The sequence below is a fragment of the Excalfactoria chinensis genome, chromosome 8 (assembly GCF_039878825.1).
Source record: "Excalfactoria chinensis isolate bCotChi1 chromosome 8, bCotChi1.hap2, whole genome shotgun sequence".
NCBI classification, from domain to species: Eukaryota; Metazoa; Chordata; class Aves; order Galliformes; family Phasianidae; genus Excalfactoria; species Excalfactoria chinensis.
This window is the reverse complement of record NC_092832.1, coordinates 3,274,493-3,297,188: the sequence shown is the minus strand read 5'-3', so window position 1 is coordinate 3,297,188 and position 22,696 is coordinate 3,274,493. Positions and strand designations below refer to the sequence as shown.

Below are 22,696 nucleotides of genomic sequence, written 5' to 3'. Positions count from 1 at the left end.
CCTTTTTGGGACTGTGCTCTGTCACAGGCTCCAGCAGATGAGGGTGAGGTCCCACCACTGTAGGCACTGCCATTTGAGGGGTGGATATGGGGCCCTATGTTGACTTGTTAGAACACCAAATCTTATTCTTTTGCCCCGTATCACAGTTCGGGGTTAGAAAGAGTCCCAGCTACCTTCCAGGAGGCGTCAGCACATTTGTGTTGTGTTGCCCTCTTCCCCACAAGTGATTGAAATGAGTGATTCCCAGCATCACATGTCTCCAAGTCACTCCCATGTAGGCATGGAAAGGAGTATTGCTGCTGGATGGGATGGCATCAAAAGACCTGTGAGTAAGCATGGCTGGCGGTGCCAGGACTGTAAGGAGAAGAATGGAAAATACAGACGTTTGATTCAGGATGCTTTGTTGTACCCCAGCGTCGCATTAACTGGGCTCATGGAGGCAAGTGTCTGTACCCAGCTCACTGGCTGGCCGTGCACTAACCCAGGCAGTGTGGGGAAGGGCTGGAAAGAAGCACTCAACGTGTGCTCATCCTGCTGCCCAAGGAGTCACACTGCTCAGGGAATCTGGTCTTCAGCAGTCACCAATTTTTTGGGTTGTTTTTGTTTGGGTTTTTTTGTGCAAAGGGCTATTTTAGGTCACTGTTCAGTTTTGGAGGGTTTTTCTTTCCACTGTGTTAGCAATCATTTTCCAAACCTTTTGAGCGTTGTGCTGCCAGATTCTCTCTCTATGGCAACTGGTTTGGCACTGGGGAGGAGCTGGGAGAAAACTTGAGCAGATTCCCCCCATCCTGTGCGATCCACTTCTCCCTTCTGCAGCTTCCATGGCACACATGAGCTGCACCCCCTTGAAATGATGGAGAGCTGCTGTTGGGAGATGAGAGATGTTTTGGCATGTGATAAGTCCCCCCCCTCCCATTCTCCACACTCCAAAATTACAGTGTGAGGTTAGTTCAGACTTTTTTTGTGTGTGTGAATTTGGGTTGAATTCAGGAAATAATTTGGCCTCATCCGCCCCAGAATGATACAGAGTTATTATTTTCTGAAGCGCTTTTTGATTCTTTTGAAGCTGACCCAAATTTTGATTAAAAAGAAAAGGAGGGAGGGGGAAAATGATGACATGAAATGGAAAGAGATTTCTTTATTGGTTCAGGAAATGCTTTCTGATTGAGCTGAATTTGGGTTGCGATGCAAGCTGCTCAAACGGGAGTGCTGGAGCATCTGATGCTTCTTCTGTGGTCATGGCCCTGATGGGTCTACTGGGGCTTCTTGGCCATGGCTGGAGTTGTGCTCAGGGCTGGGTGGACCTTTAATCTGAGCAGACACAGCGCTCGTGGATCATTGTGCAATTAACGGGCATGTTTTCTTGCATGCTGTGTTGGTGCCAGTGAGCACAGGGTGTTGCATGTCCAGGTGCTTCGGCAGCACTGTAGGGCGTTGTGGTCAGTAGGTCTTCTTCTTGGGGTTAGCTTCTTGTACAACCCCTCACTGCAGCCTCTTTGGCATCACGTATTTTTTTTCACAGCTGTGTGTGCCTTATGGACTGGATGAACACTTAACCCACCTTCAGAATCCTCTCATACAATCACTGAAATGCTTGGTTTCCAAGCAGCCCCGATGGACATCCCCACACTGAGAGAGGAGTTGGCTGCGCAAAGGGCTGAGTTTGCCAAGCTTATGGGTGTGAGCCACTGCTTTTACGTTGCTGCTGGGATTCGTTGGTTCGTTTCATGGCTTTTGGACTGCAAAAGCTGGTGACAGAAGTGGCCCGTCAGTTTCACAGTGTTCCTCCTTTCTCCGTGAAATAAATAAGAAGATGCACAAAAAGCCGTTTTTGCCAGCTGAAATTTTCCATTTTGCCTCATCTCATGGCAGCCTGTTTTGGAAAATCTGAGCAAAAATCTGTTCATCCATTTGTAAGTTTTGGAAAGGTTGGAGAAAGGAGGGGAACTTTGATGTCAACTGGAAGAAAAAATAACCCTAACTTTTCTTAATTCCCACTTGGTGGAAGGGCGTGTGCCTGCGTACTTGGAAATACCAGCTTCCATTCGTGGTGGAAATTAGCACTGATGTTTTGATGCTGATTTTCTCAGTTGCTTTGCACGGTGGACGTACCCAAGTGAGGTCTCAGAGGCTCTGGGTTGACTTAGCATGGAAACACTCCACCTTGTTGGCCGTGACTGGTGATTTTACAGGGCTGTGACTTGGAGATATGCAGTTTAATGCCTCTCCCTGCATTGGCCGAGCTGTCTCTCCACACTGGCCAAGGTATGGCCGTAGTTTCTGTCTGTGTTTTGAACGTGTGCTTGATGCAGTGCGGGTACGTTGGCTTGATTTATGAAGGATTTCAAGCTTGAGGGCTGCCAAGTTAGGGAATTTTGTATTTTCCTTTGTGTTTGCTTTGTTGTTGCAGAAGAAAGCAAGCTGCGCGTATACTTGAATAGAAAAAAAAACAGCAGGAATTTAGGTAGGTGTGCAGTGATTAGAGGCTGTATTGAAAAGCCAAATTTGGGAAGAGCAACTGAAGGGCCATGCCAGCGTGGATCAGCTCCAGCTGCCCTGGGTATGGACACACACACACAGGTGTGAGCCCCAGCCAGCCACAAGCAACCCGCACATGTTAAGTCCTTGCAGTTTTAACTGTCCTCAAATCTGAGGCAGATGGGAGTGTTTTTGTACCAGGTTCAGTGCTGTTGATCTCAAATGTTCACAAATGTAGAACTAAGCTCCAGGGAATATTGAGAGTAGCTTGAAATAATGTGATTCGTTAGTGGTTTTGTTAGCACAGTGTTGGCATCACGGCAGTCCCTCTGGTTGCTGGCTGTTGTTTCAGACCTAAAAGTGTTTAGTTGAACAGTGTGCTGGTGTAAATCGTAAAGCTGGAGCTCTCTGAACCCAAGCAGATACTGTGAATGGTGCTTAAATTGCAAAGGGTGAGAAGAGAGTTGATGTTTGATGTGCTTGTAAGTGGGCACATAGGAGTTCCTGTGTTCCCGGAGGAGCTGCAGTGCCATCACCATGCTTATGGCACATCCCAGTGCAGGAAAGGGTTTGGGCAAGAACTTGGTCATCTGCTGCCAGGGGAGATGTAATGTACTGGTTCAGGAGGCATCCAGGTGGTCCGTGTCTATGGAAGTAGCCAGTGAGAGCAGCCAGCGGGGCTCTACAAGTGGCATTGCTGCTCCCATTTCCCCATCGAAAAGGCATGCAGGAAGCTCACAGCCGTGGCAGAAGGATCCTTGCTTCTCCTGCGACTGCTGCTGGCTGCGTTGTTCCCCCCTCAGTACATCTTAGGCACAGTGGAGGCAGGAAAGAAAACCCTTCTGAAAATCACAACCTAATTACTCCCATCTGCTCCGGCACGGCTTCCCATTTCTGCCTGCCAGGATGCTTGTCTCCGATGCTAAGTAGCACATTATTTTCGATAAGTTGCAATCATTTACTTGAAATCTCCTTCTCCTTTAAACATCCCCCTGGAAAGGCACTGCAGCAAGTTGGGAACAGGCAGGAACAGCCAGGAGAAAAGCCATTTAAAAGCATTCCCGCTTGGGCTGGAGCCCTCTGTTACTCCTTCAAAGCCCTCAGTTTGCTTCTTTCCTTAGTTGGCTTGTGTCGGTGTCCGACTCATATCACCACCTGGCTTGGCCTCTGTTCTGCCCCACATCTTCTTCCTGTCCCCAAGGCATCGCCATCCCTTGCCTGGGCTTGACCTGGTGCACGAGACCCACTGGCATGTGCTGGGTACACTTGGCTGGGGGTCACCACTGGGGACAGCAGGAGAAGGAGAACATGGCTCTGTTAATGTGGGAGGCAGAGGTGGGGGTGGGGGTGATGGGAGGATGTGGTTTCAGTGATCCCCAGCTGCTGGTGATGGTACCCTGGTCACCAGTGGCCGTGGAAGGGCCATGCTCAGTGCACAGCGAGCGAGCTGAGGGATGGTTTGCAGCAGTGTAAATGGGGACAAGGAGTGTGGTTTTGCTTTGATTTTAGAGTATGGATACATTCTATTTACGTGTATTTGTGTATGTGTATGTATGTACGTACATACAGAGATGCGTTGTGTGCCAGCGGGAACCCTCAGCAAGGGCTGAGCACCCTCTAGTGGCATTTGCTGCAGCTCGGGGCTGCCAAGCCTGCAGAAAAGCAGCCAAGGACAGAAGCTCTGCCACGAATTTGCCTCCCCCAGTCCCAGCTCTCGGTCCTTATCTTTCCTTTGGCTTCTCCTTCCCCTCTCTTTAATCAGGAGCTGCAAATGGAGGGCACTGGGGTACCAGGCTGAGGGATGTAGCTGGTTGGGAGCTGCATCAGTTCTATACAGACACACTGCCCTTCCCATTTATTTACCCAGCAGCATTATTCCACCTGACCCCCAGCCCTTGCTGGGTTCTGGGAACACATATCCACGCATACCCACATACACAGGGATCCCAGTGCTCCAGCAGCACGGTGATGGCCCGTGCTTCCCATCACAAAGCAGCTCGCCAAACATAAACTAATTAATCACTTGTGCCTACCTGTCAGGTCAATGATTCCCGAGATTTTTAATCTCAAAATATTTCCCTTTTGAAATCCGGATGCAGCTGTTTCGACAGCTCTCTTTTTGATTTGTTTTCGGGTTTGTTTTATTAAATGAGTGTTTTACCCGAGCTGCGTTCCATCTGTATTTGGGCTTTTGATGCGCTTCAGTTTAATGTTCTCTTTTAATTGTGAGATAGGGATTTATTCCCTTCATTCCACAGCAAGTTCATATGGCCAGTGTTGTCACTTCTTCCCCATATGGAAGAGCAGTGATGTCAGTGTGAGCCGAGGAGTGCAGGACCCATCTGCTGGGGACTCCTCTTGCTTAGAAATCGGCCTCTGCTCCCCAGTTTGGTGCCATGCCCCCATCCTTCTTCTTATAAACGATTGTCTCTAGTATGAAGTCGTTTAATATTGGTCTTTTCCAACCTTGATGATTCCGTGATCCTGTGATCTTTAGCATATTTCAGAGCCAGGAGGAAGGCACTTCTTGCTTGGCTCTGTTTCTCATCCACTCTCGTTTTACATCTTACTGGCATCTGCCTTCAGATATGCTTTTAAATGTGGTGAAAAGCACTTGCTCTTGCTGCTGCTTCTGTGGCCTGGGGTTCAGAAGGGATGGGATGAGCATCCCAGGTACCTCAGGCACCGCTTCCCTACAGCCCATACAGCATCACCCAGCTCCAGCAATGCAAGAGCTTCCACGTGAGGGATGCTCACGCGCTTCCACCGTGTTTTGAGTCCCTGTGACAGATGAGACAGGAAAATACAATTTGCTTCTTTTCTGAGATGTCTTTTTTTTGTTGTTGTTGTTGCCTTGTCGAGGATGTATTTGATTCCGTGCAGATGCGCACACCTGTTTGTGTGCACGTGGAAAGCGAGGGCCACGTCTGTGTGTGCAAACAGCCGCCAGGTGGGACCATGGTGAGATTTCCATGTGATGAAACCCCTCGAGTTTTGCATGGGTCTGCATTTGTGCCCATGTATTCCCCCTCAGCCCAGTCTGCAGGCAGAGCGGCACCCAGCAGCTGCGCACCCCACTGTTAATTGGTGGAGGGAAATACTCCAAGAACGACTTTTAGTGGGAGCAGTCATTAAAGTACAGAGGGGGGAGAAGAATTCTCTCCTTGGCAAGTCATTCTGTGCGGATTGATTTATCGGTGCCCTTTTTCTTAGCAAATTCTTTTAGAATTCACTCGAACAACCGGATTCTAAAAAAGGCCTTTTGAAAACGATACATTTTATTTCATACATCTTATTAGGATTATTTCCTTGAGTGGCTAAAAGCTCCTTGTGCTTTGGCTTCACCCGTATATAGAAACAGGGAAACTGAAGCATGGCCTGCCCTGTGCTCTGTGCTGCTGCCTCCTCCTCCTGAGGCTGAGGATGTCTGGGCGAGCTGAGGTTTGGGCTGGAGCCATTCCATCCCATGCTTGAATTGGGAAGTGGTCCCTATTAATGATTCCAGCAAGTTTGGGAACATTCAGCATGGTTTTGGTTGGTGTTGTTGGAACTGAACCGAGAAAGGATGTGGTTTAATGGGCACGGTGGTCATGGGTGCACGGTTGGACTAGATATCTTAGAGGTCTTGTACAGCCTTAATGATTTTATGATCCTTTGATTCTGTGGGAGCATCACGTCGGTGCAGATGCGATGGGAAATGCTGCAGGCTGCGGGCGAGCAGCTTTGCTGTGTGTTTGCAGCAAAATGCAGCTTTCTGGGTTACTTCTGATGGGAGGCTCCTGCTGCTTCTGCCCTATTTCTAGAGGGAAAGGGGCAGGAATGAGAGAGAGAAATTGCAGAAGCCGGGGGGATCTCGCAGCTTAGGGCTGTGCCACGTGGGTCACCATGCAGTGACCCTCCGTACCTGCACACCGGTGCATCTCCTCCTTCCCTTTGTGTCCCCACAGTGCTGAGCATCCGGGGAGCGCAGGAAGAGGAGCCCACGGACCCGCAGCTGATGCGGTTAGACAACATGCTGCTGGCCGAGGGCGTCGCGGGCCCCGAGAAAGGAGGGGGCTCTGCTGCTGCCGCCGCCGCCGCCGCCGCATCGGGAGGAGCCGGATCCGACAACTCGGTGGAGCACTCCGACTACAGAGCCAAGCTATCCCAGATCCGGCAGATCTACCACACGGAGCTGGAGAAGTACGAGCAGGTAACAGGCTCATTCGTGGCGTGGGATGGGATGGGAGCAGCACGGTGCTGCTGCCCACGCCAGGCAAACAGCCTTGGACCGCTACTGACATCTATTGTTAGCAGAGCGCGGGCAGTGCAAGCTGTTGCTTTGAACAGCAGTGGAAACGTGTCTTCTTAGCGCTGGGACAGCTCTTGTTCTGTGCTGGGGTGTGCAATGAGAATAGGCTCAGCATGTGTTCCCCCTTCGGTTTTCCTGTTTCTCTCCTCCCTTTGCATTTGGCTAAAAATGAGCGCTGTCGAAGGGGACTCCTCTTTGAGGCACTGGCCTCATTGCAGGCAGTATTCCAAGGACCCTTAAGCTTGAATCAGAATCTCTCTTGTGTATTACTTCTGCTTGGAAAGTTCATTTTCCAGAAGGGGAAAAAAAAAAAAGCAAAAAAAAGGAAGAAAAAAAGAAAATGTGCCTTTTTTCTTGTGGCAAATGATACTTTAAAAACAAACAAAAAAAAAGAAGACAAACTATTTGGGTCATGAATGCAGCTATTAGTAACACTGACAATTGCATGAGAAGCTTTGCAAGCCAAAGCTCCGAATCGCTTTCTTTCAAATGCTTCCAGATGTTCCGCAGAGCTTTTTTCCAGGCTGCACGACTCGCTCTTGTGATGAGTGTGGTTTGTACCCCGAGCATCCCTCCTTTGGGTGCTGAAGCAGAGCACGGCCTCAGCGTTGCAGGCACTGTGCCATGGGGCGAGGAGGGCTGGCAGTGAGGGGGTGCATGGCGTGGGCTGACCTTTGTGGCTGTCCTCAGCCGCTGCTGCCGCTGCCCCAGGGCAGCGTGGCCGACTCACGTGGCTGGGGCACAAGGCATGTCGCAGCTCATCCTTCAGGCCCCTGGCTGCAGAGGGAGAAGGACCCCACATCGTCTGGCATCCCAGCCCAGTGAGAGCAGTGGGAAGGGCAGAGCCCTCCTAGCGCCTTCCCTCTGGCTTGTTTCTTCTCACTACCCATTCCAGTGTCATTTTTACCACCAAGATGCTTTGGGATCAAATGTGCCGGGCCACATTTTTACAGCTGCAGGAGGCAGAGCAAGTACCACCACCTGCAGCCCTGCAAAACCAGGGGTTGGGATGGCTCTCCTGACCTCTGTACCCCCTCTTTCTAGCTCTGTCTGGCTTCACACGGTGTCTGGCTGTCGCTGTGACAGCGCAGCACTCTCCTGCAATTTTCCTTTAATGCTCTTATTTCACGCTAAGAGGAGACAAGCTGAAATTGCTCAGCTGTCTGGGAGCAAAGAGTCACTGGGCTCAGAGCTCTCACACCCAACCCCACAGCCCAGGCAGGTCAGGGCTTTTGGCTGAAGGGATCATCACCTCCCCATGGGCTGACCCCGGGGAAGATGAGCAGAGGGGGAGAAATTACTTGGGATGGGAGAAAGACAGTCAGCCTTGGGTTACCAATCCACACAGTGTGTGTTTGAGCCCCATTTTCTATCTCATGGGATGGGTTCTGGTGATGCTTTCCCCAGAGCAGCTGCCTGTGTCCCAGGAGCACCTAAAGTTTCTCGAGCCACCAAGTAGTTGCCATATGCTGCTTTCACCTGGGTTTTGGGGCTTGGATCCAAAACTGGTTCTGGAAATCACAGGATCTGGTTTTGCCATCCAAGGGGTGGGGGAGAGCAATGGGGTTGCCTTCATCCAGACTCAGACTCATAGAATCATAGAGTGGCTTGGATTGGAAGGAACCTCAAATATCATCTAGTTCCATTCCATCTAGAGTTCTCCCTGGCCCCTCACTGCTGAGTCCTCAACATGGAAGTGGGAGCAGGCAGGCAGTGCTGTGCTCGCAGCACACTAATGGGATTATTGCCTGCTTGCCTGTCCGAGCTCCTTCCTCAGTCAGACTGTCATTATTATCCTTCCACGCTTCTCATTCAAAGTGCCAAGGGCCCAGGACAGGGCTGTGGAGCTGTTCCCATAAAGCAGAAGGGGCTCTGCAGGACACATGGTGCTGGTTGAAAGGCTTGCGGTCCTCAGATTCATCTGTAGCTCCTCCAGCCCTATCCAGAAGTAGAAGGGCTGGAACATCCTGACAGGTCCTAGAGCTTCAGTTACTCCAGCTCCCACCTATGGGATCTGAGAGCATACAATTGACTCCTGCCTTTTGCTCTGTGTCCATTGGGATTTTCTCCTCCAGTGAGAGGAATCCACGTCCCCTGGAGAGGCAGCACTCCTTTGTGGATCTGCCCTAACAAACCTTAACCACTGAAGCTACTGCCTGCATCTCCTTTAGCTGTTCAGCCCCTGTGCTCTCCTTGACACCGTCGAATGACCTTCCGATCCTGGGGTTTCTTTTGCTTTTCTTGCCATCCCAGGCATGCAACGAATTCACCACCCACGTGATGAACCTGCTGCGTGAGCAGAGCCGGACCCGGCCCATCTCACCAAAGGAGATAGAGCGGATGGTGAGCATCATCCACCGCAAGTTCAGCTCCATCCAGATGCAGTTGAAGCAAAGCACGTGTGAAGCCGTCATGATCTTGCGCTCCCGATTTCTGGACGCACGGTGAGTTTTGGTTTTGAGCCACCAGGACCAAATCCTCCTTATCCTTCCCTTGAGAACTACACACTGCTGATTCTGCTGCGACACTTCAGTTAGAGATGAGAGCTGATCCTGTAGCCTGTCCTGTTCCCTCTGGTTTCCTGTTCTTTTCCTTCTGTTTCTGTTGTCCCAGATTCTCTGTGTGCTTTAGAATTATTCACTTTCCAAGCTGGTTAGATGCAGACTGTAGGCTTGGGCTACATCTTGGGATAGGGAGGCTAGGCAGCTATAACTTGGGAAGAAATAGCTGGCCGTATCCAGCTATAAAAGGAACAGATTTCCCCAAGGTCTTATCTGTGTCTGCTTTCTCAGCACAGAGCTGTGCAGAGCAGCACTGACATCTTCTGCTAGGACAGCCAGGTGTCGGGGGTCACCTTCCCAGGTGCAGGATCTGGGTGCTGGCGTTAAAGAGACATGACTTCCATGCTTTGGAAGGTGCTGAGAGAGGAGGCCCTAGCAAAGCGCAGATGGGGTAGTCACGAACCATGGAGATATGGCTCTGCTGGTTAGTGGGCATGGTGGGGATGGGTAGACGGTTGAGCAAGGAGATCTTTTCCAACCTTAATGATTCTGTGAAAGTTATGTCCCTGTTTCTGGATCTCTGGTACTGATTCCTTTTTCTTCTGCTTTTCCCTTTCTTCTTCCCTATAAGGCGGAAGAGAAGAAACTTCAACAAGCAGGCTACGGAAATCCTGAATGAGTATTTCTATTCCCATCTCAGCAACCCTTACCCCAGTGAGGAAGCCAAAGAAGAGCTAGCCAAGAAATGCGGCATCACAGTCTCACAGGTGAGAGAGCCCAGAAATACAGCAAAGACAGATGCTGCTCAGGGCAACCAAACACCTTGAAGGGCGCTTAGACCTCAGTCTAGTTACTTATGTCCCACTGTTGAGCATTGAATTACTAAATGGGATCAGAGTAGACTGGTGAGTAGGAAGGTAGACAGCAGATTTAACGTGGGTGAAAAAGTAGAATCTGGGAGAGGGCTCAGATGGGATGAAGACGTAATGTGTGTGACTGTGTGTGCAGTCGAGGTGTCAGCAGCACAGAAGCAGTTCAGCACAATGCATGGAGGCAGTTTTCTCCTCAGGGAATCAGTGCTGGTTTGCAAGAAGAGCTCGTTTGAGCTGAAAGACCGTTCTTCAGGGCAAGGGGTTTTTGAAGGCAGTAGGAGGAGTTGAGCAGAGTTTGCCCATTGAGGCAGAAGGAACAAGGTCCTGGTGGGAAGGGGTTGGGTCACACAGGCCGATGGTTAGAGTTAGTGCTTGAGGAGAGCGGGCTTTCTCAGGGTCATTTTTCCCTGATTTCCTTATCCCTCAGAGAAAAGTGGTCAGTAAAGACAGACTGAATTATTTCTGTGTATTTGAAGCAGCCATGTACTTCCTGGAGTTTTTACTTATGAACTGCCAGCTACAGGGATTTTTGAGGAGCACTGTCGGTCCTTGAAGTGTTTGGCTGCACATTACTCAGGCCTGCCCTTTGTTTTCTCACTTTTTGGAGCAAGCCTCGTGACTGAGGGCCAGAATGTTGCCTCTGGTAGTCGTATCCTCGTGTGAGCTTAGCACTCCCTCCAGGCTCCTGTTGCACTCCCCGTCTTGGGCCTCCTTCCAGCCCCAAGGCACATGCCTGCTCATCACTTGAGTAAACTGAAGACAGCAGCAGCATCTGGTGTCCTTGTGAGAGCATGTCTGCCTTCAGCAGGAGCAGCAGCATCCGAGGGTAGGAGTCGTCACTGTGCTGAATGCCTGCTGTGCCGCTCTGACTGCATCCCCTGTGCCAGAAGATCCAAGCATTGATTCTGCCCAGAGTTACCTGCAGGAGACAGGACATATTGGCTCAAGTAAAACTGCAGCTGTCCTGATGCTTCCCCTCTCACTTTTAATTCATCTGTTCTCACTTACAACTTCTCCCTGGTGGGGAGAAAATGCCCGGGAGAAATACTGTGCTTATGAGCTAAGTGGGAAGCTGGAGATGGAGCACACTGCCATTAATGAGAAAGCTGGACTGAGAGGTGGAACGGAGCTCTTAACAACCTATGCCTGCTCCCAGTGCCATTGAGTATTCAGTCCCAGATCTGGCTTGGGTGCTGATCTGAGTTATTGCTTTTTGCCTCCCTAGAGTCTCTGCATGTTACATTTTCCTTTTCCTCCTAAGCAGCAGCAGTAGGTGCAATTCAGTACCAGGTAAATGGGTGGATGAAGCTGCTTCTCTACAGAAGCTGCTGAGCTGTCTGTGAGCACTCCAGCTCAAGTCAAAACAATTTCCATAAGATGAGGAAAAAAAATGGTGAGCTTCCCAGAATGAACATCCAGTCTTATCCTCTCTGACTTGGCACCAGGGCGGTCTGTTTGAGGGAGGGGGCACTATGAGCTGCTCAGCAGCAAGCAGAGAACATCCTTTGAGTCTCATCGAAAGGGCTGATCTGTTCTGAGTCCCAGCTCAAGATGGCAGCTCCGATCAACCCCAGGAGGAACTTCTGTTGGAGAATTACAGCATCTTCTGGCCTTTGCCCGTCTCCATCATCCTGTTGAGCTTCCTAAAACAAGGTCAGGAGGGACTGCGAGTCTCCACTTAGATACCTGCACATAGGAAGACATCCCCCAGTTCTCTGTGTTGCTGAAGAAGAAGCTGGGAGCTGCATCCCAGACCCTAGGCTGAATCTTCCCTACATCTCTGAAATCGTTGGCTGCAGCCACGAGTGAACAAGATTATGTCAGCAAGGCACTGACTGGGATTTGGGGAGTGCTGGGTGTATGATGGTGCTGGAGTTTCCCTAACCCTTTCCCTGGAGGTGCAGCCCTGGCAGGGTACTACAGCCCCATTTCTCCTACTCAGAGCTTCCTATTACTGTGCTGAACATGCAGACTATGGGATGTTTGTCCAGACACCAGGCAGGATGGCCAAGTGACTGTTCTTTGAGGCATGCATAGCACTGAGCCCAGGATGTCACCTCGCTGGGCTTTAAGGGTCACCTGCTCACACCGCTCCTCGGGGCTTTTTGCTGTCATGTTGCATTCCTGCAGGCAGCTCTCTCCAGGACTGGCAGGAGCACAGCTGCACTGCTTCTCTCTGCCTTTACATCCAGCCCATCATTTTCAGCCACCTCCAAAGGACACGCTTGTGCCCTGGGACTGAAGTGAGGCCTTAGAGCAGTCCCCTAAACACTGGGGATAGGCACACAGCCCTGCCCTGAAGGTACCAGATGGACCCACACAACCCCCCTGTTCTCAGGTATCCCCCATGTCTTTCAAGGGATTGCTGTATGTAGAAGGTGTTCCCTCCCATGCCTGAACGGATGGGGAAAAAAACAGTTAGGACGCACTGCTTAACTTAAACTAATCCCTTTTCCTCACCCAGGCACTCTTTGCAGAGCAGGAACGTTAACGCCTTTGTCTTTTCTTAAACTCACTCTAGGTATCAAACTGGTTTGGAAATAAGAGAATCCGGTACAAGAAGAACATAGGTAAATTTCAAGAGGAAGCCAATATTTATGCTGCCAAAACGGCTGTCACGGCTACCAATGTGTCAGCCCATGGAAGCCAGGCTAACTCACCCTCAACTCCCAATTCAGCTGGTTAGTTTTGTTTTATTTTATTTTGGGTTGTTGATGTTTGATTTTCTGTTTGTTTTTTCCCCTCTAATGACTCTCTCGTTTTCTCCTTTGGGTTGTCCCGGTTTTTATTTTCTGGTTTTGGTTGGCTCACTTCTGTGGTCTTGAAAAGGAAGAAGAGAGATGGGTTTGGTTCTTGGGGTTGTTTTGGGAGGCGCGGGGGGATTTGTTTAAGCTTTATACTCGGTTCCCCTTCTCTGTTCTGGTTCTTATTTGAAAAGCAATGTGATCAGACCATGTGAGTGAATGACGATGTGTTGGGTTCCATGAACAGAAACAAAAGCAGAAAAATGACCAGAAAAACAACAACAAAAATAGGATGGAATTGTTAACTCTTTGGGAAGACAGGAAAAGAAGGGGGGCGGGGGGCTAAAAAAGGAGAACAAAATCCTTGTTCGAATTGTTCCATTTCACTGGGGGTAGAAGGCATGAGTGGCCCTCATTAATAAAGCCCAACATTTCTGGGATGTCTGAACTCGTGCCGTTTGGGGCAGATTTCTGTCTGTTGCTTTTCTTTCTGTTGTGGTTCCCTTTGATTGCTTACATGATGATGTGTGCATCACCTGCAAGAGCGTGCTCTGCGTGATTTTATTTTCCCTTTGTGTCAGGATGAACCCAAGAGACCTGTGGGTCACTTTGTTCCCTTCCCGTTCCCCCTTTTCCTGCCCATTTGCTGTGGTTTCCATCTGTTTGTTTTGAGGGTCAAAGGCACAGAGCACTTTGCCTGGATTTCAACTCCTCTGCTAGAGAACGATGCTCACTTCATCTATAGTGGCTGACTCCAAAATGATGCCAGGCTGTGGTTGACATGCTCTGTTCTGGTTATGCCCAGCTCCCAGGAGCGATGGAAAACTGTGTGCTGGGAGGTTGGTTACCTGCTGGTTACATGCTGCCCTGCACACACAGCTTGTGCCCACGAGGCACAGCTCTCCTCCTGTTCTGCCTTTTTCGACTGGAGTCAGAACCAAAGGTGTGGAAGGGCAAGAGAGGAGCTTCAGATGACCCAAATAGGTTTGGAAGTGGCTCATGGATATAGGTATTTCCCCTGTGCCTGCCCTTTTAAACAGTGCTCCAGCGTGAGTCTGTTTCTTTGACGTCCCCACAGGCAGTAACATGGCTGTTTCAGTGATAGATTGGCCAGTACCCTGCAGTAAACAGTTGAGATATTCCCTGGATTACACTGTGCTTTCAAGGAAGAACAAACAGCCTTGTTATTAACATGTAAGAATGAGCTCCTGGGTCCTCTTTCTTGCTCCCTTGCCCACTCCCTGGGAACAGCAACCCCTTTTCCCATGCTGAGGCAATGCTAAAGCAGCTTGTTGATGCACACAAGCTCCTGCACCTTGGAGGTCCTTGCTGTGTTGGAAGCAAAGTGTTTCTGAGCTGACCATTCTCCTTGTATGCTGCAGCAGTGGCAGAGCAGGGAGACCCTACAGCCCAGTCTCTAGGAAAGCTTACAGAGACAGTGGGATTGGATGTCCTTATATCCTCCCTTGAGAAGACAGCTGACAGGACCTTGGGACTTTATCTCCAGCAGTGGCACCCCAGGTTGAGATTTCCCCTGCTCAGCCAGGCATCCCTATACTGTTGTGTTGTAGGGAAAATGTGTCCCGATAGCACCTGACCTGCCCTTCTTCAGGTTGAGCCATAGGTGCCGACAGCCAAAAGCACACTGTGCATGCTTGGTCTGAAGTACCTGTCAGAGACTTGGAGGATGGCACCAAGGATTGTGAGCCATCCAGGTGTGCTGCATGAAGAGGCGAAGGACTGAGGTGGATGATACCTCTCCTTGAATACCATGGTCTTTTTTCTGTTTATAGATCATTGGACTTTGTTGAGGAAGGAGCCTGAACAAAGACTAGATTTGCTGTCAATCTGTAGGGTATTCTAGTTTGAATACATGACAGGGCAAATGGAAAGAAGGGGAGCAGACAGAGGACAGGTCATGAGAAGGAGGCAACCAGCGATGTAGTCCCTGGAGGGCCATGATGTTGGAAGAGGAGGTGGAACTGGATGTGTTGGGACCTGGGACAGGAGCTAAATTCATTTCTGCTGTGGTTGCACAGACCCATCTGTTCTCTACATTGACAGCCATGTTACCGGAGCTCGGTGAATGGCTACAGTCAGTCAAAGAGATTGGCCACACATTGACAAGGGCAAGGGCTGCATCTGGCTGGCCATCTGGCACCTTCAGCACAGGGTCCCCCACCCTCAGTCACCCAGGCCTGAATGTCAAACACCTTTTCATCCTGAATACACGCAGTTGGGTTTTATCAGCCAGATGTTCAAATAAGCTGAGATGTCTGGCTCATTTGGGCTAACAACTCCCCATCCTCACTTTGATTGTATGGACAATCTCAGCACAAAAAACCATGTGGCAAATGAGAGCTGTTTTATGCGGACTGACCCTTTTGCCAACCAGAGTCCTGGAGGATTGCACTTAGGTGATGATATCCAGTGAAATCTTCCATGCAGAGCTGCCAAAATTATCCTGAACTTTTTGGTTTTTTAAACTTATATTTTTTTTACCTGCTTATCCTTCTGTTTTATAAAAATCTTTGTGCACAGCTGCTGATGGACAGGATCTGGAGATGCACTTCATCAGGCACCAGCTAATGGCTGTATCTTCTCTGCCTTCCCCCATTTGTTTGTGACAGTGACTTTTTATGGGATGCCAGAGCGAGCGAAGAAACCGTGCTCGTCATGGTCTCACTGTCTTCAGTGTTGCTTGGCAAGTGAGAAAGAACAGCAGGTGTCCTGCAGGACCAGCCCAAGCTTATGTTTGCTTTTAGACCTTGTGTCAGATTAAAAGACTTTATCCATCTGAGCTGCTGCATGGTCCATCATCTTCTTCCCTTATCTTTGGCCATGGTAGAAACACAAGGAAAAGTTACATTAAATTAAGCATTTTTGGTGCATGTAGGTTGACTTTTGACATTGACTTTAATTAGGAATCTCCTGTATACGACCAGAGTTAATTTCAGTGGTTCAGGGTCCTGGATATGTCTCATTGGTGGTAGGTGGTAGGACTAAGCAGCAGATAAAGGTGAGAAGTGGAAGAGATCTCATTGTTGGCATTGCTTTGATGTAGGCTTTCACCCAATAACAAGATCCGAGTGCCAAAGCTCGTTTCTTTTTAAGCATTGCCACCACTTTTTCTGAAGCTGGTGTTGTGATGGGAGCTCACCTCTGAGGAATGATGGTGATTAGACTTGAGCTTAATAAGATGTGTGGATGCTGAAGATGGACCACTGTTTCACACTGCTGTGAATGTTTCTTCCTGTTTTCTTTTGCCTGCGCATGCAAGCATCAAGGGCCTTACACGTGCCAAGTTCAGAGACCTTTCATTGTGGGTCCACAAGCTCAAAAGGTGGTTATTACATTTCACTTCTCAAGGAGGTCTGTGTCAAACTGTGGCCGTTGTGGTGTGTTGCCAACAGAGCCTTCCAGAGGGACAGATCAGATTAAGGATGGAGCCTCCTCCAGCAGACAGATACGACTTGTTTCTGCAAAGGATACCAGTGTCTTAATTTTGAGGACTCTTTGCCTTTTTCCTTCCCCCCTTTTCCGCCCCAGTGCATCAGTCCCTCATAGCCGTGTCTCTGAGGCTTTGGGCCATTGTAATTTTCATACATGGCTAGCACATAGGCAGCAGAGTGCTGAAACAGCAGAGTAGCAGCTCAAAGGGCTCTCTGCAATTATGGCTCTGATACAAATGCATCCATACATGCGGGCCATTGGTATGCGCATATTTATCTTTGCATCCACATCAGCAGCAAGACATATTTACTGTTTAGATATGCACATATATTGTAAAAATACCCCGTGCCGATAGCAGTGTATATCTTGTAAGTGACATCTCCAGTGCTCCTCATGGTTTCTAAGACACCGGTGCTCTTCAGAACTAGAGTTTGTGATTGTTTATTTTTATTTCCTCCCTCCCAGTCTCAGCTTTAAGGGGCAGGTTTGTTAAATTTCCATAAAAACCAGATGCATTTATGGTATTTTTATTTGTTGTTATTATTATTATTGTTGCCTTGTTTTGGTAGGGGAAGGTGGAATGAAATGTTGCTCTGCTTGGGGGTAGAGTGATGGTGGAGTCCTGTCAGATGCTCAGGGCTTTCCAGGTCCTCTTTCCAGCTCTGACACTGATTGCTTGTGTCATCTCAAAGGGTTTTGCTCACCTTAAAGTAATTGCAGGATATTCTTTGCTTCTTGTGTGGGTTAACTGCAAAATCCTTTGGTTCTCAGCCGCTGTAGGAGCACAAAAGCCATCACACTGCCCTGGGCTTTATGCTGGTAGTCAAAGTGATCATTCAGAAAAGCCAGTAGGAAGCAGCTATTTGTATTTGAAAAGTGTCTATCTTCACCATCTTCACGCTTTAGGTTGAGCAGTGTCAGTGAGGAATGTCCTCAGTCTGCCAGTTGACATCCATAGCTGTTTGCCTTTAGAACCTGAGAGGTGGGGAAGCGACAGGAGCTGGGTACCGCTGAGCAGGGAGGTGCTGGCTGCAGCCCTGCCACCTAGTGCTGCTTACTTCACACAGCATTGGTAGGTTGCTCCGCCATGTGCACCCCTGATAAAAGAGTCACTTGCAAAGAGTAAGATTTGCAGTAGGGTGTAATGAACACGAACTCTGACACACTGGAACAGGTTGCCCTAGGAGGCTGTGGATGCCCCATCCCTGGAGGCATTCAAGGCCAGGCTGGATGTGGCTCTGGGCAGCCTGGTCCGATGGTTGGTGGCCCTACACATAGCAGGGCGGCTGAAACGAGATTATTGTAGTGCTTTTCAACCCAGACCACTCTATGATTTTATGAATTTAGAACTCCTACTTGCAGACTTGAACCCCTGAGCCTTCTTGATGTTGGCTTCCATCCGGGTCCTTCCTGGCTCATCGTCAGGGCAGAGCCTGGGGACTGCCCAGAGGGTTTCTTCCCTCTCCCCCCCAACAGGAGATGGGAACTGTTGGACATTTCTCAGAGCACACACACGAGCCATAGTTGGGCAGTTCCACCAGGACTGTGGTTGCCAATCTTCCAAGCTGGAAGCAGCAGCGGAGATGATGAGAGCGTATTTTGGGTTGGAGCTGAAAGCAGAGCTGACCTGGGCCCCTGAAGTCTCTCCTTTCCAAGGCTAACATCATGTATATAACCAAACCTTGCACGTTGAGCTGTCTCACACTTAACGCGCTGATCTGCACGATGAGTTCTGAAATAATCCCATAAAACCTTTTTATTTATTTTTAACCCCCTTCCCTCCTCCCCTGCCTTCCAGTTACACGATAGGTTTGTTTCTCCTGTTCGGGAGTCGAGGAGGTGCTCAGATATCTCAAAGCTGGAAGTGGGACCTTTTTTTATTTTTCCTTATCATCTCTTGGTTGTTGTTTTTATTCCTGATCCCACCCAGTTGCCCTTGCTGTTATTGTTTTTTAGCATATCGCTGGCGACTGGTGCATGCAGTGGGGATTTGCTTACAGAGCTCGTTGTTCTGGGGCAGCTGGCCCCGTGGGACTGGGGCGCCCATGTACTCTTAACAGCTTGCTGTGCTGAAAGAAGGGTGCCAACAAGATCAGTTAATGGGAGCCTGGCCTGGGTGCCTTCTTGTTTTTATGAACCTTCGCTCCTGGTGCGTTGTGCTTACCCCAGGGATGGATTCTGATGTCCTGAAGGCAAACCATGCACCGCTCCCTCAAGGCAGCTCTGGGCATGGAAAGGGGTGGTGCTTGGATGTGGTCACCCAGCAGAAGGGCCCCATAAGTCTGCATGGCCTAGGCTTACCCACACTGACCTGAGCTTCTCAGAGACAACAGCAGCATGGGCCTGGTTAGCCGTGCTGAAGTGGCTTCTGCTTTTGGTAGTGAGGCGTCTTTGGGTAATTCTGTTCTCCGGTGCAGTCTACCGGGTAGACATCTCCAAAAATTGAGATCTGCAAAGCTGCCTGAGGGATTTTGATGCCCTGAAATAAAGGATACGAATGGGCTGTCTGAGTCCTCCAGGCCGGGTTTTGTTTATCTCAGTCCAGAGCATGAAGAATCTTTCCTCCAGCTGAGGAGCTGTTGAAGAATGTTCTTGGCATTGAGCTGTAACAACATGTGGCTTTGAATAACCTCAAGAGTGCATCCTTTTTTGTTGTTGTTGGTTTTTTTTTGCTTGCTCTGTTCTTCATACTACTAACCTGATTGTGTGTTTTGTGTTTGCGGTTGCTTTGCATGTTGTTCCTTCCTCTTGGCTGAGAGTCATGGGGTGGATCTTTTTCCTTTCTGTGATTCAGGTGCCTCACTCTTTCCTTTCCAGGTTCTTCCAGTTCTTTTAACATGTCAAACTCTGGAGATTTGTTCATGAGCGTGCAGTCTCTCAATGGGGATTCTTACCAAGGGGCCCAGGTTGGAGCCAACGTGCAGTCACAGGTAGGGACCCATCCGATGTACTGCCAGTGAATGCATTAGTGTTGGAGGAGCCTTTGATTGTATTGGCACTTCTCCCTCCCGTCTGAAAAGAGCAAATCTCAACCAGCACAAACGAACCAACCAACACTTAAAAAAAAGAAAAAAAAAGTAAAGCAAACAAAAAAAACAACCAACCAACCAACCAAAAAAATAAAAAAAATAAAAAAAGCAAAAAAAAACAAAGGCAACAACCACCCAAAAAAATCAATCAAAAAGAAACCAAAACCGAACACCCAACCAAACCAACCATGGTCTTGAGGAGACTTGCCCACACTTTGTGAATGCATTTGGCTCTGGCTTGATAGTCATAACAGGAGGAAAGGAGATTCAGGAGAACTCAAACAAAAGCAGATGAGGTCTAGGTTCGGCTTGCTTTATTCTTCCAAGGGAAGGGGTCAGATGTCTGGACTGGTGTCTCGTTTTACATGGCTTCTGCTTACTCCTTTGATGCCAAACCAGGTGTCTGCTGCAAGGCGAGAAATGTTCAAATACACAGTTAGGGTTTTGGGTTTTTTTTACTTTTTATTTTAAACTAAAAGTCACCCCTCATTGTCTCCCCATATTCCCAAAGTGCAGGCACTCACACTGCCCATATAGACAGCAGCAAGACAGAGCTTTGAGCAGCATTACTGAAACATCAACCTATGTTTGAAGAAGAAAGAATTCAAAGTAGCTGGTAGCTCACTCAGATCTTCCCCTTCCTACCTGATGTCCAGATATGCCATGAGTCTTCTCTCTGGTGTCTAAGGCTCTGTGTTGAGAGATGACAGCCACTGTGTTCACATTGGGCAAGGAGAGCTTTCTAAAGCCCACATCACTCCCCTCGCAGTGCTGGACACAGGGATGCACGTTACTGTGCGTACCACTGCCGGGGCTGGGCTCAGTGGAGGGAGAGGAGTGAGGCACACAGAGGTGAGCTGACAGTGCCTTACCATGGTAGGTATATTCTCTCTGGGCCCCCCAAAATGGAAGGAGGAGCTGTCTTCTCCCATCTCCAAAGATCTCTTTCCACTGATGTGAGCTCAAAGTGTGGAAGGGGATAGGGGTAGGACTGTGGGTCCTTGGGCACGATGCTGGAGCTGGTCACAGCAATGTGCCCCAGGAGGTGCCAGCCTGTGCTTGCCACGCTGTTCTCCCTCTCTGCTCTTGGTGTCCAAGGGCTCGAGGCCACCAAGAGTGTGACGGGGGTAGGCCACCAGGGGAGGCAAGGGAGTGCTCCTCTGACTTGGCTCTCACCATGAGTCCAACCACGGTTCTTTTCCTCACCCCCTCTTTAATACATACCTTTATCAGTGCTATCATTATTGCTGTTTATTTGTTTTACCGTGACAAACATGAACCGAAGCGGCTTTTCCCACTAACCTTTTGTTCACTCTAATTTGTGTCTTTGTTGTCGTTGGTCTGTTTAGGTGGATACCCTTCGCCATGTTATCAGCCAGACAGGAGGATACAGTGACGGACTCGCAGCAAGTCAGATGTATAGTCCGCAGGGCATCAGTGTAAGAAAAAAAAACAACAAAAAAAAAGGCTTGGGTTCTTGTTTTATTTTTTTCCCTCCCTTTCATTTTTGTTCTCTCACTACCAATTATTTCAAAGCCATAGGGCTCAGAATGCCACTTAGTAGGACTTGTCTTTGCTTTTACGGTCACCTAGTTTATTGCTTCTGTATCGGTCACGCCAACGGCAGAGCTTTGCCCACGAAAAAAGTGGCGACTGGGCAGGCTCTGTGCAGGCAGCTGGCGTCGAGGACTGTCAGAGCCGATCAGCGTTCGCGTGGCACCTGCGGCCACATGCGTTCGGCTGAGAGGAACTGCTAAACAGGTGACACCTCATGTAACCGCGGTGGGGAATGTCACCACGAGCTCCCTGGCCCAGAGATGGCTCCACGCCGATGAGGCTGATGGCAGCATCCTGCAGCGGCCACCTAAAAATAACCCATCCTTGGCCAGCGTCTGTAGCCGGGCTGGGCGGGCGGGAGGGGGCTGAAAGCACGGCGATGATGGGGTTGACGGCGGTAATGGTCATAAATAGAATGAGAAAGGGAAAAAAATATGAGTGCAACCCAAGAAAACCTCGCCCAACCGAACTGGGGGAGGATGCGAGGGGGAGGGAGGGCTTTGGAGCATCTTCTCCTTGTTCTTGGGTGCGCTGGCGGGTTCTGACTAGCATGAAAATTCGTAGCGACAAGCTGTGTCGTACAGGGTGAAATCGATCAGACACACACAAGGAGAACCGAGTGTAGATTCGGGACAGCAATCCAACTTCATTTCTCAGATCAATCGTCCACCATCTCAGCGGCGGTGACAGCAAGCTGGGAGAAGAGGGCAGCCTGGAAAAGGAGGCTGTGCTCACGGAGTGGGTGGTGGTGGCGGTGGTGGCAGCCGGGCTGGCAAGGGGAGGAAGATGGCTGTGGCCTGTGGTCGGCGTGCACCACAACCCCATTGGGTGGCGAGGAGGATGAAGGTTGAGGTGGGGTGGTCTTGGGCTGCGTGGGGAAGTGATGGGTGCCATGTTGTGTTTTGCTGCCGTTGTAGCTCACGGGAAGACTGAGAGAGTATTGTCTTTGAGGAGAGGGGGTCAGGCCCAACCTTGGCTTTGGGCTTGGGCCAACAGCAGCATGGGCTGCTCCAGCAAAATGCCGCCTGCAGTGAGGCGGCCAAGGGACGCCCAGGGAGCTTCAGCTCTGCCAGCCGGCGTCTGTGGCTTCCTGTCAGTTTGAAACAGAGGCACTGAGATGGAGATGTGATACATGAGGAGGCATTAAAAGAGCTTCCTCGCAGCCTCCAGCCCTTCCCTGCCTCTGCCTTTCATTCAGGGACGGGAGAACATGGCCTCATCTGCCAACCGTGGGGCACCTCACCCTGCCACAACTTCCTTTGAGTCCCTTCGCCCTCCAAGGAGGGCTTTGTTGTTTGGCACCTTTCACCTGACCAACTTGGGGCTCTTGGTGTCTGAAAGACCATTGCTGACGTGGGGAGTCCCTGGGGGTGAAGGATGAAGGGGCTGCAGGATGGGGGCTGCGCTCCCCTCTCTGCCGGGTGCCGGGGCTTAGCGGGCAGCTTGACGTCACGAGGCAGAGCCAGGGAGGATTTGTGAAGTAATGTAATTGAACATGTGCAGATAATTATGTCTCATTACATAAGCCCATTGCAAAAACGGTGCTTGGAAATGCCACATGAAAGAGCCTATCGTTCCGCATTAACTTCTCTGTGCGCTGAATTTATTCCCTTTCTGGCTTTTTAATACTTGAAGAGTAAATGAATCGGAGGCTGATCATGATAAGAGATGATACTTTTGTATAAATTAAAATACCCCCAAGGAAAGAGGCTGAGCTGATTATGGTTGCAGTTGGCTTGGAAAATAACAGTGGGCTGGTTTAAGCCAAAAT

General features: G+C 49.6%; 1 protein-coding gene across 3 annotated transcripts in view; it reads left to right on the top strand.

Moving 5' to 3' along the window:
* The window catches only part of PBX1 (PBX homeobox 1), a 103,904-nt gene that overhangs the window by 74,874 nt on the left and 6,334 nt on the right, over window positions 1-22,696 (top strand). The window contains exons 3-8 of one of the 3 annotated variants that reach the window (XM_072343024.1): window positions 6,426-6,670; window positions 9,023-9,213; window positions 9,902-10,037; window positions 12,664-12,823; window positions 19,157-19,269; window positions 20,718-20,807. In XM_072343024.1, coding sequence (XP_072199125.1) covers window positions 6,426-6,670; window positions 9,023-9,213; window positions 9,902-10,037; window positions 12,664-12,823; window positions 19,157-19,269; window positions 20,718-20,807 — 935 coding nt within the window. Of the gene's footprint in view, window positions 1-6,421; window positions 6,671-9,022; window positions 9,214-9,901; window positions 10,038-12,663; window positions 12,824-19,156; window positions 19,270-20,717; window positions 20,808-22,696 lie in introns of all 3 variants that reach the window. The other 2 variants (XM_072343022.1, XM_072343023.1) reach the window with 2 other exon arrangements.